This window comes from Rana temporaria, chromosome 1 (genome assembly GCF_905171775.1).
Source record: "Rana temporaria chromosome 1, aRanTem1.1, whole genome shotgun sequence".
Taxonomy (NCBI): Eukaryota; Metazoa; Chordata; class Amphibia; order Anura; family Ranidae; genus Rana; species Rana temporaria.
In genome coordinates, this window is record NC_053489.1 from 77,132,169 (window position 1) to 77,146,704 (window position 14,536).

The following is a 14,536-nucleotide window of genomic DNA, read 5'->3' on the forward strand; positions in this document are numbered from 1 at the left end:
TCCCCCTTCGGGGGAGGGTTCTGTTTCGGCAGACCCTCCAAGGATGTTGGGTCCATGTGGCTTCGGCTGCACGGGGGATCAGAGTTGGGTCCTTTTCGGAGGACCAATTGATGATGCACCCGTCACAGTTTTTTGTGTCACTCTTTATGTGTGTGCACATTTTTCTTGCACCGGGTGAAGTTTTTGGGTTGTGTTTTGCACGCCACAGGCTTTTCAATAGAAAAAAAAATGTGTTAAAAGGCTTCTCTGCTTTTTGGCTAAGATCAAGTGTAGTATCTGTTCTTATCAGTTGCCAGTAGGTGGTGCTATGCTAACCGTCCCTAGTACACGGCGAGGTGGAAAAGGATGGCGGTTGGCAGATGCTAAACCTGCTGGCTCGGAGGTGGAAGCCTTCTGATTTGGACAGAGAAACATGAGGTCGAAGCTGAGGGGCTGGGCCCCTGGCCTCTGCCCTGGATTTTGTGGTGCCTGCCCCGGTCAGTTGTTCGGGAGAGAACACTTGCTCCTTCTTCCCCTTGGGGGGAGTGGTTAGTATTTCCCAAACGTGATCAGGAGGGAGTGATGGGAGTAGTGGGAGTAGCCTGCTGATGTGGGCTCTCCCCAATTTCTCAGAGCTCCTACCTTCCTGGCTGGGATGGGTGCTGCTGGTCCGGGTTGTGGGCCAGGGTCCGTTGAAAAGCCTGTGGAGATTGTGCCCCTGGAGTGGCAGTCCAGGGGTGCCATACCTTGCACAAGTGTTTGAGAGGGCACTCACTCTCCCATCTTCCTTCTCCCCCACCTTCTTTTTTATTTTACCCTGTGTGTGTCACTTTATGTCTTTTTTTGTTTGATGCTAGTTATGTACACTAAGTGTGATAAGTAGGGTGCCGGTCTTCGGGCCAGCCCTGAACGTCTTGGGAGTGGGTGGACATGGCCTTCTGGCTTAGTTCGCCTGCTCTCATGGTGTCTCCCTTCGGGGGAGCCCCACCTAGTTCTGGGAGGGTTCTGTTCCGGCAGACCCTCCAAGGAAGTTGGGTCCATGTCGGCTGCTCGGACCACTTGAGTACCTCAGTCCCTGTCTGGAGCCTAACGCCACGGGGGATCAGGGTGAGGTCCTTCGTGAGGACAGTACCCGTTGCACGTTTTTGTGATTACACTCTTTATGTGTGTGCACATTTTTTCTGCACCGGGTGGAGTTTTTGGGTTGTGTTTTGCACGCCACAGGCTTTTTAATAGAAAGCATGTGTTGAAAAAGGCCCACAAAGCTGAGCTCTGGGGAGCAGGCAGGGAGATAACAGTGCTCTGCACCTGTGGAGGGATTTCATTTGGTGAAACAGGAGAGCTGCTCCATACCTCCCAACTTTTCAAAATGCAACCGCGGAACATTAATTATTTATTTTGGCTCCCAAACAAAATTGGCGTCCTTTTTTCCCCACAAATAGAGCTTTCTTTTGGTGGTATTTGAGCACCTCTGCGGTTTTTATTTTTTGCGCAAAAATAGAGCGACAATTTCGAAAAAAATGCAATATTTTTTACTTTTTGCTATAATAAATATCCCCCAAAAACATATATAAAAACATTTTTTTTCCTCAGTTTAGGCCGATACGTATTCTTCTACCTATTTTTGGTAAAAAAAATCGCAATAAGTGTTTATTGATTGGTTTGCGCAAAATTTATAGCGTTTACAAAATAGGGGATAGTTTTTTTGCATTTCTATTAATTTTTTTTTTTACTACTATTGGCGGCGATCAGCGATTTTTTTCGTGACTGCGACATTATGGCGGACACTTCGGACAATTTTGACACATTTTTGGGACCATTGTCATTTTCACAGCAAAAAATGCATTTAAATTGCATTGTTTATTGTGAAAATGACAGTTACAGTTTGGGAGTTAACCACAGGGGGCGCTGTAGGAGTTAGGGTTCACCTAGTGTGTGTTTACAACTGTAGGGGGGTGTGGCTGTAGGACTGACGTCATCGATCGAGTCTCCCTATAAAAGGGATCACTCGATCGATACGCCGCCGCAGTGAAGCACGGGGAAGCCGTGTTTACACACGGCTCTCCCTGTTCTTCAGCTCCGGGGAGTGATCGCGACGGAGCGGCTATAAACGAATAGCCACGCGGTCGTCCCGGATCGCTCCCCGCGGGAATCCGCCCGCAGCAGGGGGGTCCCGATCGGACCCCCCACCCGCTAGAAGGCAAGGACGTATATATACGCCCTTCTGCCTGTCCGTGCCATTTTGCGGACGTAAATAGTCGTGCGGCGGGCGGTAAGGGGTTAAATGTGTTCCACCGAAATGATGGCAAATTGGTCTTGTAGTCGATCTCTGAATCTATGAAAGAATGATACTCTAGGGCAGTGTTTCTCAACCTTTTTCTAGTCGGGGTGCCCTTAAATAGTATTTTCAGTCTTGAGGCACCCCAGTACAAGGCTTGGTTCACGTTACTGTGTGCCGCAGAACACGTGCAAAATCATGCCCTTTCCTGACACACAGACAAATGCTCTGCTCTTTAGGGGTACCATTAATTCTTAATGGTACCCCCACACATTGGAAAACGTGGGGTGCTTTTGCTGCAGTGCAATTTAAAAATAAAAAAAAGTTTGGGAACTTGTTTAGCTGCATTTTGTGGGTACGGAAATGAATGGACTGCCCTACATGCAGCTACACAGATGTGAACCAAGGGCTTGTTCACATGTCATAGGGGTGGTAAAACCACATGGTTGAGCTGTTTTTTACCACCCCCAACTTCTCCACCTTTAGCTGCAGAGGCAGCAGCTGAGGGTGTTCACATGCTGTGGCTGCAACTGGAGGTATACAGAGGGTGAATAGGACTGCACTGCAACTACCCTGCAAATGTGTGCATTGCACAGTTGTGGTGTAGTGATGCTGCATTTACAGGCTTAAAACAGGTGGTAAAGAGGCAACATAATGCCTCTTTACCGCCTGTCAATTGCCTCTGGAAAGCGATCTGTTCATGGATTGCTTTTCAGAGGAGCAGCAGTCCTTGCTGCCATCAAACAAGCCCTACAAAAGCCATTCTGATGGTACATGAATTGTGGGGGGGGGGGGGGGGTTCAGGATTAAACGTAACATACACACATGCTTATACAGACAGACACTCACATGTGCACACACACACACACACACACACACAGACCGACATTTACATGTGCACACAGAAACATGTATAAAGACATTTTAAAATGAATCTAGCTTGTAGCTCAGTACCTTTCCAGATTCCTCATTCAGCCAGGTACTGCACTCTAGGGGAAAGCGGAGAGCACAGCACACTCCTCTGCACTTTACTTTCATTTTTGAAGCCAACATAGCTTCTCACAGTTCGGCAGGAGATCTGGCTCATCTGACAGCCTTCTCTCCACTGACCCCGCGGCACACCTGAGAACCTCTAAAGGCACACCAGTGTGCCGCGGCACACTGGTTGACAAAGGCTGCTCTAGGGAGAATGACCCAGTGATTCGGGTAATTGAGGGGTTTAATAGTGGAGAAATTTTGTGAGGCAATGAGAATGTGTTTCATGTTATGGGTGGTCCCAAAAGTGGGAAAGCCTTTAAAGTCAGAGCTAGCCATTCAACTAAAAATTTCAGAAGCAGGTCAGCAATGACAGCCAATAAACCTGTATATCTGTCATAACAGGTAGCCTTTTTAAAATTATAGCCAAATAGGGTATGGAATTTTTAAAGAGTCTAACTTTGAGAACTAGTGATGCAGATATTAAGACATTTTCTGTGGTGTATTTTTTTTTCTAGAAGTGATAAAGCTTTATCAGCATGTAGTATAAGATTGTTGTGATAAGATTTCATGGGGTATATATACATTCCCAGTCCATACCATTCACACTGGTGACCTGGCCTGACTCTCAACCATGAGACTGCAACTTATTTTGACTCTCTTTGCACTTCACCTACTCTGCTCTGATGGTAAGACCTTGTTTGTGTATTTAATTTCTCATGGTTCATGTAACTTGTGGTGTGTTCATTAAGTCCTTTTTCCTTTTTTTTATTAAAAAATTAAATGTTTTCGTATCTTAGAAAGTAAAGGCAATTTCTAGTTCTGTTACTGACAGCCTTTCTCAACTTTGTTACCCCAAGGGAACCATTAAAATATATTTTCAGGTCTCTGGAAACCCCTGTGAAAAGAAATGTACCTACAATTCACTGTACATTAGCATGATCACCAAATTGTAGAATGTTTTATATATACAGGTAAATAATATGGCTTACCTAGCATATTTGACAACCTGGGAAAATAATCTGCTCTATACAACATTTGTAGTAATAATCTTAAAACAAAACTAATAATAATAATAGAAAATAAATGCTTATAGTAAAAATGATGAGGTCTCCTGGCATTCGTGGTCATTGTAGATATGCCCCTTCCATTGTTGATAATGTAGGGAGTAGATAAATTTACCATGGCTTACTGCTAATGAAATGCCTAGCAATTCCAGGGGGAACCCAGGTTGAGAAAGGCATTTTTCTGATATGTTTACTCGCAGTCCATATATTCTTATAATATATCAAACTACAAAAAATGTCTAGGCTTTCACGTTTGGCGCTAAAGTCAATACTCAAATGCTGCATGTTTGCCAATTTGGGTTTTTTCTTGGGCACACTGAGCACTTTTTTGAGCTTGCTCTTATAGGGCATGTATTAATTTTGATTATTTGTGATCATGTCAAGTTGTCTCAATCTTCACAGGAAAATGCCTAATGATTGGATTGCATTCTTGACAATCATTTTATTTATTTTTTATATATATATCCACTGCACATAATAAATTATTCATTACCACATTTTATCATTAAAGTGAACTTTCAGACTAAAATGTTTTCTTTTCTATTTTAGAGTTAGGAAGGGTCAGATTTGTATTGCAGGAATAAAAACTAAAAATTAGGAAAGGGTATCAAAAAAAATTAGCCAATCAGCAGTAATCAGATTTAAACAAGCTTGGGATAACTTAAAAAAAAAAATCCCACTTTTGCCATCACTTTGATTATTGGTTTATTACTATCTATGTCCCTCTTACAAATACCGCTCCTCACGTGCAGTGTTTTTTTTTTTATTATTATTCAAAAAGCCCATAGTCTGGATCACCTTGATCCTATATATCACAACATTAGTGGAGCTTGAGGAAGATAATCCTTTCTAATGTTTTGAAAATCAATATAAGTATGTCATCCCCTGTTCAACAAAAACACTACAGCGTTTTGAATCGTGGGCAGATTTGCCGTGGATCTGCTCGCGATTTGACAGTGCTGATGGGTGAATGACAAATCCCGGAACTCGCATTTGAGATGCCATTCATTTAAATGGCACCTCAAATCGGAAGGCGGGTCTGCCGCGATTTTCGCTCGATAAAAAGGGCAGCAATCCGCATCATGGGAAGCATGTCACCAAAAAAACTGGAGCTTCTTTTGGTTGACATGCTTCCCACAATGTGGATTGCTGCGCTTGCAGAACGTTTTATCGCATGACAACCATGGCAGACCCACCCCGCGATTTGAGCTGTCATTCAAATGAATGGCATCTCAAATGCGAGTTCCGGGATTTTTCAGAGAAGAAAAAGATCACGGAAGGCTGCACACCATAGAAGGCATCTTTATTAATATGAAAAAATAAGTAAAATCCAAATGCAGTCACTTAATGTGAAGGGAAAAACAGGGAGAACAGCTAACGTGTTTCACGCCTTTTTATGGCGCTTAGTCATAGCTAAATTACCAAAGTTTGATCATGGGTATTTATAGAAAAAGACCTCAAAGGATTTCAATTTGTTTTTATTAGTCTTTTTCTTAAATACAAAAAAAAAAAATCTACAATTAAACGAGATTCTATCACATTATACAGGGAGTGCAGAATTATTAGGCAAGTTGTATTTTTGAGGATTCATTTTATTATTGAACAACAACCATGTTCTCAATGAACCCAAAAAACTCATTAATATCAAAGCTGAATATTTTTGGAAGTAGTTTTTAGTTTGTTTTTAGTTTTAGCTATTTTAGGGGGATATATGTGTGTGCAGGTGACTATTACTGTGCATAATTATTAGGCAACTTAACAAAAAAAAAATATATACCCATTTCAATTATTTATTTTTACCAGTGAAACCAATATAACATCTCAACATTCACAAATATACATTTCTGACATTCAAAAACAAAACAAAAACAAATCAGTGACCAATATAGCCACCTTTCTTTGCAAGGACACTCAAAAGCCTGCCATCCATGGATTCTGTCAGTGTTTTGATCTGTTCACCATCAACATTGCGTGCAGCAGCAACCACAGCCTCCCAGACACTGTTCAGAGAGGTGTACTGTTTTCCCTCCTTGTAAATCTCACATTTGATGATGGACCACAGGTTCTCAATGGGGTTCAGATCAGGTGAACAAGGAGGCCATGTCATTAGTTTTTCTTCTTTTATACCCTTTCTTGCCAGCCACGCTGTGGAGTACTTGGACGCGTGTGATGGAGCATTGTCCTGCATGAAAATCATGTTTTTCTTGAAGGATGGTGACTTCTTCCTGTGCCACTGCTTGAAGAAGGTCTCTTCCAGAAACTGGCAGTAGGACTGGGAGTTGAGTTTGACTCCATCCTCAACCCGAAAAGGCCCCACAAGCTCATCTTTGATGATACCAGCCCAAACCAGTACTCCACCTCCACCTTGCTGGCGTCTGAGTCGGACTGGAGCTCTCTGCCCTTTACCAATCCAGCCACGGGCCCATCCATCTGGCCCATCAAGACTCACTCTCATTTCATCAGTCCATAAAACCTTAGAAAAATCAGTCTTGAGATATTTCTTGGCCCAGTCTTGACGTTTCAGCTTGTGTGTCTTGTTCAGTGGTGGTCGTCTTTCAGCCTTTCTTACCTTGGCCATGTCTCTGAGTATTGCACACCTTGTGCTTTTGGGCACTCCAGTGATGTTGCAGCTCTGAAATATGGCCAAACTGGTGGCAAGTGGCATCTTGGCAGCTGCACGCTTGACTTTTCTCAGTTCATGGGCAGTTATTTTGCGCCTTGGTTTTTCCACACGCTTCTTGCGACCCTGTTGACTATTTTGAATGAAACGCTTGATTGTTCGATGATCACGCTTCAGAAGCTTTGCAATTTTAGGAGTGCTGCATCCCTCTGCTAGATATCTCTCTATTTTTGACTTTTCTGAGCCTGTCAAGTCCTTCTTTTGACCCATTTTGCCAAAGGAAAGGAAGTTGACTAATAATTCTGCACACCTGATATAGGGTGTTGATGTCATTAGACCACACCCCTTCTCATTACAGAGATGCACATCACCTAATATGCTTAATTGGTAGTAGGCTTTCGAGCCTATACAGCTTGGAGTAAGACAACATGCATAAAGAGGATGATGTGGTCAAAATACTAATTTACCTAATAATTCTGCACTGCCTGTATACAGTATCTGCTCCTACTCATTATTCAATATATAGAATATTGATCAATGTCCATAACTCACATTACCTTTAAGACAAAATTTCTTTTTTTTTTGTTTTCAATTTGATTTTATTATTCTTTTTCTTAAATACAAAAAAAAATTAAATTTACATTTGACCTCAAAGGTTTGATAACCAATCAAAGAAGATCTCACAGAGACCTACCAACACAATCAAATTTTAGGGCAACACCCAAAGTTAGGCGACACCTGGGATATGGAGTTGAAGTTATAATGATATAGATAAAGATCCACCAAACCAAAAGGTTTATTAAATTAATCTGAATATGTATATATATATATATATATATATTAGGGCTGTTACTGATTACAATTTTCGTGTTCGATCAATCGTTTTTTTTGTAATCGATTAATCGACTAATTTCGATTAATTATAACGCACATGCAGATTTAACTACTTTTAGCTGATCTCCTTGCATTGCAACTCTGCATTAGTCAGTGGTAAATGTGGTATACACTATATACAATCACCCGACACTAGTTAGTTTCCACAATCCATAACTTAACTTTACAGTTCACACAAATACGTTTTAAATTCAAACTGTAGCACTGACGTAAGTAATTTTTTCTTATTAACCTTTAGGAAAAACTTAGAAAGTTAATTTAACTTTAATTATAAAGCTTATCTAGTATATTGACTGTCAGTCACTTTATAGTAGGCAAGTAGGCATCACTTTAGCCAGTCACGCAGACATACCAGAGTTTTTACATTTTCTGGAAGCAGACATGATCGCATTTTATTGACAATATACATGGGCGGCAGCGGTACACAGTCGCATTTTACCCTTTCTTCGACTGCAAGCGGGGGTTAAAAGCGCACCCTCCCCCCACGTTAAAATGTAAAAACACCCCACTATGCCCCCTGCATCTTTCAATATCTCTTTGTCACTACTGTGTACCCCCTCTCCACAACTGCACCTCTGGACCCCTTTACATTACACAGCACCCCACAGCTCTGGACCCCTTTACATTACACAGTACCCTGCATCACTGGACCCCTTTACATTACACAGCACCCTGCATCACTGGACCCCTTTACCCCTTTACATTACACAGCACCCCTTTTCCTTGACTGAAACACTACACTATATTGACAGCATGTTTATTTCAGGTCTAAACGAGGAACCTTTTGGAATGAGGGACAAATGGATTTAATTCCAGAAGAGGGACAGGCACTCTAAATAAGGGACAACTTGAAACTATGCTGTAGGCTACAACAGGGCCATCTTTTCCATTGGGCACGCCGGGCAGTTGCCCGGGGGCCCCACTTGCCTGGGGGGCCCCACCGGCTGCCCAGCAACTCCAGTAAAATATTGTGGAGAGTGACGGGTTAGAACTGCCCATGCCCAGTTTGCGGAAATCACAGAGAAGATCCGGTCCTCCATGGGTGCGGGGGGTTGCTGATGTAAAAAAATGTAAGGGGGCACTGATATAAAGGTTCCCCCTCCTATATTAGTGACCCCCCTTACCTTAGTGTATTTACTCACCAGAGTGCCCCCCACATCAGAGTTCCCCTTTACATCAGAGTCTGCAGGATTCCCCCTTACAATACAAGGGGGAACTTAGTCTGCGGACCCTGATGTAAGTGGGAAAGAGAAAGCAGTGGACTCTGATATAAGGTGGTCTCTGGTCACCAGAGCCCCCCTCCACATCAGAGTTCCCTCCTTAGATCATGATCTGCAGCGTTCCCCTTTACATAAGAGTTCCCTTTCACTGTAAGGGGGAATCCTGCAGACTCTGATGTAAGAGGAAACTCTGTGCTGGCTGGGTTATAGTAACCTGACCTTCATGTCAATGAAGACATTTTTTTTAACTTTTGTTTAACTTAAACACATTGCTAGTAGCACTAGCTACTGTATATGTTTATAGTTTAAATACTGACATTTGCATTATTCGGCACTGAAAACTGTAATTTTAGGTACTTTTTTTGCACTGGCAGTAAAAAATGTGGTTCTGCCAGTAAATTTTATGATTTTTGTCAGTAAATTCTCGTGCGTGATTGTGTAGACAGGGCCCCTGTGCACTGTATTGCCCGGGGGCCTATAATGCTCTTAAGATGACACTGGGCTACAACTCTGTGTTGTGTTTGCTCTGTGTTTCCAGACTTGCTAAAAACATATCAGAAAATAGTCTAGTGTTACCTGTGGCAACAGATGTTGGAACAAACAAAGCACAGGCCTGGTAAACGATATAAAACGGCGCTCCCCTCCCTCTGTCCTCTGGCGCTCGTATCGTATGTCACGGAGCAGGGTCTGTGTGCAAGGTCCCACCCCCCTAGTTCGGCTCGTGTGATAGGCGAAACACTAGAAGACTACAGACGAGCCAAACTAGGGGGGCCGGACCTTGCATACGGACCCAGCTCCGTGATATACGATACGAGTGCCGGAGGACAGAAGGAGGGTAGCACTGCAGTCGCCGCATAAAGCGGCCCCAGGGCCAGTTCGGCCCTAGTCCTGGGTCTCCCTGTCGATTCCAGGGGGGGGGGGGAATGACCCCCCTTGCCCTATGGAGCGGACACCCATGACAATATACCCTGAAGAATTGAACAGTCTTTCGCACGGAACAGATGTTGCCGATACACAAAGAATTGTCTGCACAAAACTGCTTAGGACAGGAAAACAATGGTTATTTTTGCCCCCTTCCCTTGATGGAGCCTGATGCATCCTCCTGCTCCACATATGCAAAGGTACCTCAATCCAATGGGTGCAGGTTGCTCGCATCCAGCAGGGTAAGTCTCACTGTCCAGGCTGTCCGGTGACGTCAAGAATTTTGATCGATCAAAAGAATTTTGATCGATCAAAAAAAATTTAAGATTAATCAAGGAATTAATCTTTAATTTCCCCAGCCCTAATATATATATATATATGTTAGGCATATGATGATTTTTATTATTTGGTGTACATCCATAAATTTAAGACAATGATGAATGATAAATAATAATAACAACAGTAATATCAATATCAGTTATTGAATAATGACAAAGATAAAACTATAAATAAATGCAATAAGTGTAAATGACACAAGATCGCAAGATCACAATGTAGCATAAAAGTAAAATTGATGTGGACATACCAGAATGTATCCAACATTCTCAAATGGATCTTAATTGGCACATATATATGCACATAATCCTAAAATATATAAACCTAATTACATATAAAATTCTAATAAAAAATGTATATTTATTTAACCTAAGGTGACCAGATTTTTAAAATGAAATCCGGGGACATATTTTTCTTTACTAGTAATGGCAACAATCAGGGACTCTCTGCCCATCGCCGCCCGCCTCACAACCTCTCAAGTCTCACTCTCCGGGCCCCGGTTACTACTGGATGGGGAGCAGAGGAAGATCACTCCGCCAGGGAAGGCAAGGAGATAGGCAAGTGGCTGGCCAGGATTTGAGCCCAGGCAGAAGAACATGCGAGTGGAGCTGAATGGGCATGCGCCCGAAACTTTGCCCGAAATATTGCCTCTGCTCCGACCAGCACATGATCATCAGAAGGGGGCACAGATAATGGGAAAAATGCAACCCCACCTATGCTAGTAGGCACGGCGGTGTAATTCAAAAATGTTTATTTTAATTCTGCACTGTCTGTCTTTGAAATTGCCCCTGTCCCCTAATGAATCCAATCTGGGGACAAAACCAGGGACAGACTTGGTCCGGGGGACAGTGTCCTCAATCAGGGGACTGTCCCCTGAAACTGGGGATGTCTGGTCACCCTAGGTTAACCACTTAAGCCCCGGACCATTTTGTTGCTAAATGACCGGGTCATTTTGCGATTCGGCACTGCGTCGCTTTAACTGACATTTGCCGTGCGACGTGCCTCCCAAACAAAATTGATGTCCATTTTTTCCCACAAATAGAGCTTTCATGGTATTTGATCACCTCTGCTGTTTTTATTTTTTGCGCTATAAACAAAAATAGAGCGATAATTTTGCTATATTAAATATCCCCAAAAAAGATATAAAAAAAAATGTTTCCCTCAGTTTAGGCCGATATGTATTCTTCTACATATTTTTGGCAAAAAAAAATTGCAATAAGTGTATATTGATTGGTTTGCGCAAACGTTATAGCGTCTACAAAATAGGACATGGTTTTATAGCATTTTTATTAATATTATTTTTTTTACTAGTAATGGCGGTGATCAGCGATTTTTATCGTGACTGCAACATTATGGTGGACACTTTTGACACATTTTTGGGACCATTGTAATTTTTACAGCGATCGGTGCTATAAAAATGCACTGATTACTGTGAAAATTACACGGGCAGTGAAAGGGTTAACCACTAGGTGGCGCTGTAGGGGTTAAGTGTTTCCTAAGGAGTGATTCTTACTGTAGGAGGGTGTGGCTTGCTGTGACACGGCACTGATCGTGTTCCCGATGACAGGGAACACAATCAGTGACAGTGTCACTAGGCAGATCGGGGAGATGTTGTGTTTACACTAACATCTCCCCATTCTATCTCTCCGTGAGACGATTGCGGGTATGCCCGCAGAGATCGAGTCCGCGGTACCCGCAGGCAGGCTCACGGAGATCACAGCGGGCGCGCGGGCTCGTCCGCAACAACCGCTTCTTAACCTCCATGGCGGTAAGATTATTTCAGATTTTAGGTGCTGAAAGCGGTACCATTATTTTGCATGGAAATTTGGCGTTTTACATTGTAGGCCTGTAATTCTTAGGAATAACTCACTTAAATCTGACTAAACCAGAGTCTAGTGGATATCTCGGGTATGATAAAGTTTGAAAAACAAAATCATAAATTATAATATAATAAATAACTATAAATAATTATAACAAATAATAATATAATTATAATAAAAATAATTCAATAATGTAATCAAATCAAAACACTGAAATTTGCTCAGTTGCAGAATTGTTGCTGTCATTACTTTCAGGGTCTGATGATGAATTTCCCCACAAATCGCTATTGCTCAATTCTGCAAGTGATTCTAATTTATTATCGCTGTTTTCTAGCTGGTCTAAAACCACTTTTGACATAAAGGGACACTTTTTGGTTGCTATGGACAATCTCCAGTTTCCAGGTAGAAAGAACAGTTTTTATTATATAAAAGTGCATGAAGGACACTGGACAGACCACTAGGGACAAAGGGGATGTGTATTTATTTCATACAGTACTGTAATCTATAAGATTACAGTATACTGTATGTATTGTGTGTATTTACTTTTTTGAATTTGGCGCCGATCTCCGCCCCCGTGCGTCGTAACGTCACAGGGAACAAAGCTCGTCGGCACTCGGGCACTGTATGAATCGAGCAAGGAGGACACAGCTCGATCACACAGTGGGGAGGCATCACAGGATCCAGGGACAAGGTAAGTAAACTCTGCCTGTGGACACTGCGAGGCGATCCCGAGTCTGGCTCGGGGTTACCGCTTTTGGTTCTGAAATTCCACCCCGAGCCAGACTCGGGAATATCGCTAAGGGGGGTTAAAGGGGACTTATATATACGTCCTTTTGCCTGCCCCTGCCATGCTGCAGATGTATATCTGCGTACGGCGGGCGGCAAGCAGTTAAAAATTATTGTATAGAAATCATTGTTCCCACAGGGTCCCTGCGTTCAAAGGAATGCAAACCTCATTAAATAAAGTCTAGATCTTATAAAAATCACAGAAAGTTGATGTATCTAAATTATAATGAACATGATAGATCAGAAAAAAGAAAAAAAATCAACATGAAAAATGAGGGGCATTAAATTGTTGCAGGGAAAAGGTGGGACATTAAAGAAGGAAGTCATGTGATTGTGCAAGTTTTAAGCAGATCAACCATATATACTACATAATTATTCACGCAAACTTCAAACAGTTCTCTGGATGTTATAAAAATGTGTAAATATTTATTTAATAATCAACTATGCTGGAGACAATAGTCTCACTGCATTTGTTGCAATTGTGAAGAAAGGTACAGTAGGTGACCGCGATATTGTGTCAATCTCGCTCCCTTTCTCGGCGAGATTGACCACCTACGAGCCCCATCGCGGGAACCCCCATCGCGGGAACCAGCGCCGAGCTGGCTTGCCACGATGAGACAAAGCCGTCATAGAAGCGACGGGAGATCTGACTTGGATTCCCGCCAATTCTAGCTGCGGCGTTTGGTATGAATCCTGAGAGGGAGAACTCCACGCCAAATTTTAAATAAAAAACCGACATGGGTTCCCCCCAGGAGCATACCAGGCCTTTAGGTCTGGTATGGGTTGTAAGGAGACCCCCCGTACGCCAAAAAAAACAACGTGGGGGGACCCCCACAATCCATACCATACTCGTATCCAGAGCACATTACCCGGCCGGCCAGGAAAGGAGTGGGGATGAGCGAGCGCCCCCCCCTGAGCCGTACCAGGCTGCATGCCCTCAACATGGGGGGGTTGGGTGGACCCCCCACCCCAGAGCACCCTGTCCCCATGTTGATAAGGACAGAGCCTCTTCCCGACGTTTTTAAAGTAATTTATTGGTCAGCTCCGGGGGCCTTCTTCTTGCGCTCTCCGGGGGTCTTCTCCGCTCTCCGGGGGTCTTCTTCCGCTCACCGGGGGTCTTCTACCATCTTCTCCGCTGTCATCTCGGCCCCGGTTCTTCTCCCGCTCGCTCTCCGGTGCCTTCTTCTTCAGGGCTGGCCGCCGCTATCTTCGTGTGTTAGCTCGATTATTACTAGCAGCGGCCAGCCCGCTCTTCTTCTTCTTCTGTCTTCTGTCTTCTTCTGTCTTCTTCTGCCCTCTTCCCATGTTGACACAACGCTTCTTCCCGCTGTTATGCCGGGTGTCCGGTGCGCGATGATTTATATAGGCCTCTCTTATGATGTCACAGTCCCATCGTGCTCCGGTACCTACCCACGTGGCTGGAGAGAAGACAGTGTGCAGCCGCGCCACCCGGTCGATCGTGACAGGCTTGTGCAGCAGCGCCGCAATGAGAGACAGAGGGGAGGAGGAGTAGGAGAACACAGACCAGGAGCAGCCGCGGCGCTAAAAGAGGGTTTTCTGGCTGAAAATCACTTTTCACTTTTTCCGGGTGCCACCCCTGTAGTGGGTGGCACCCGGGTGCGTACCGCACCCCCCGCACT

General features: G+C 43.5%; 1 protein-coding gene and 1 pseudogene across 2 annotated transcripts in view; both read left to right on the plus strand.

Moving 5' to 3' along the window:
* Positions 1-14,536, plus strand: part of LOC120928325 (granzyme K-like) — a 49,563-nt gene that overhangs the window by 19,515 nt on the left and 15,512 nt on the right. Inside the window, exon 1 of one of the 2 annotated variants that reach the window (XM_040339424.1) lies at positions 3,819-3,921. The exons of the other annotated variant lie outside the window; for it this stretch is intronic. Within the exon in view, the coding sequence (XP_040195358.1) occupies positions 3,867-3,921 (55 nt within the window). The 5' untranslated portion in view covers positions 3,819-3,866. Of the gene's footprint in view, positions 1-3,818; positions 3,922-14,536 lie in introns of those variants that run through there. 2 annotated transcript variants of the gene reach the window in all.
* Positions 238-373, plus strand: LOC120925249 (annotated as a pseudogene).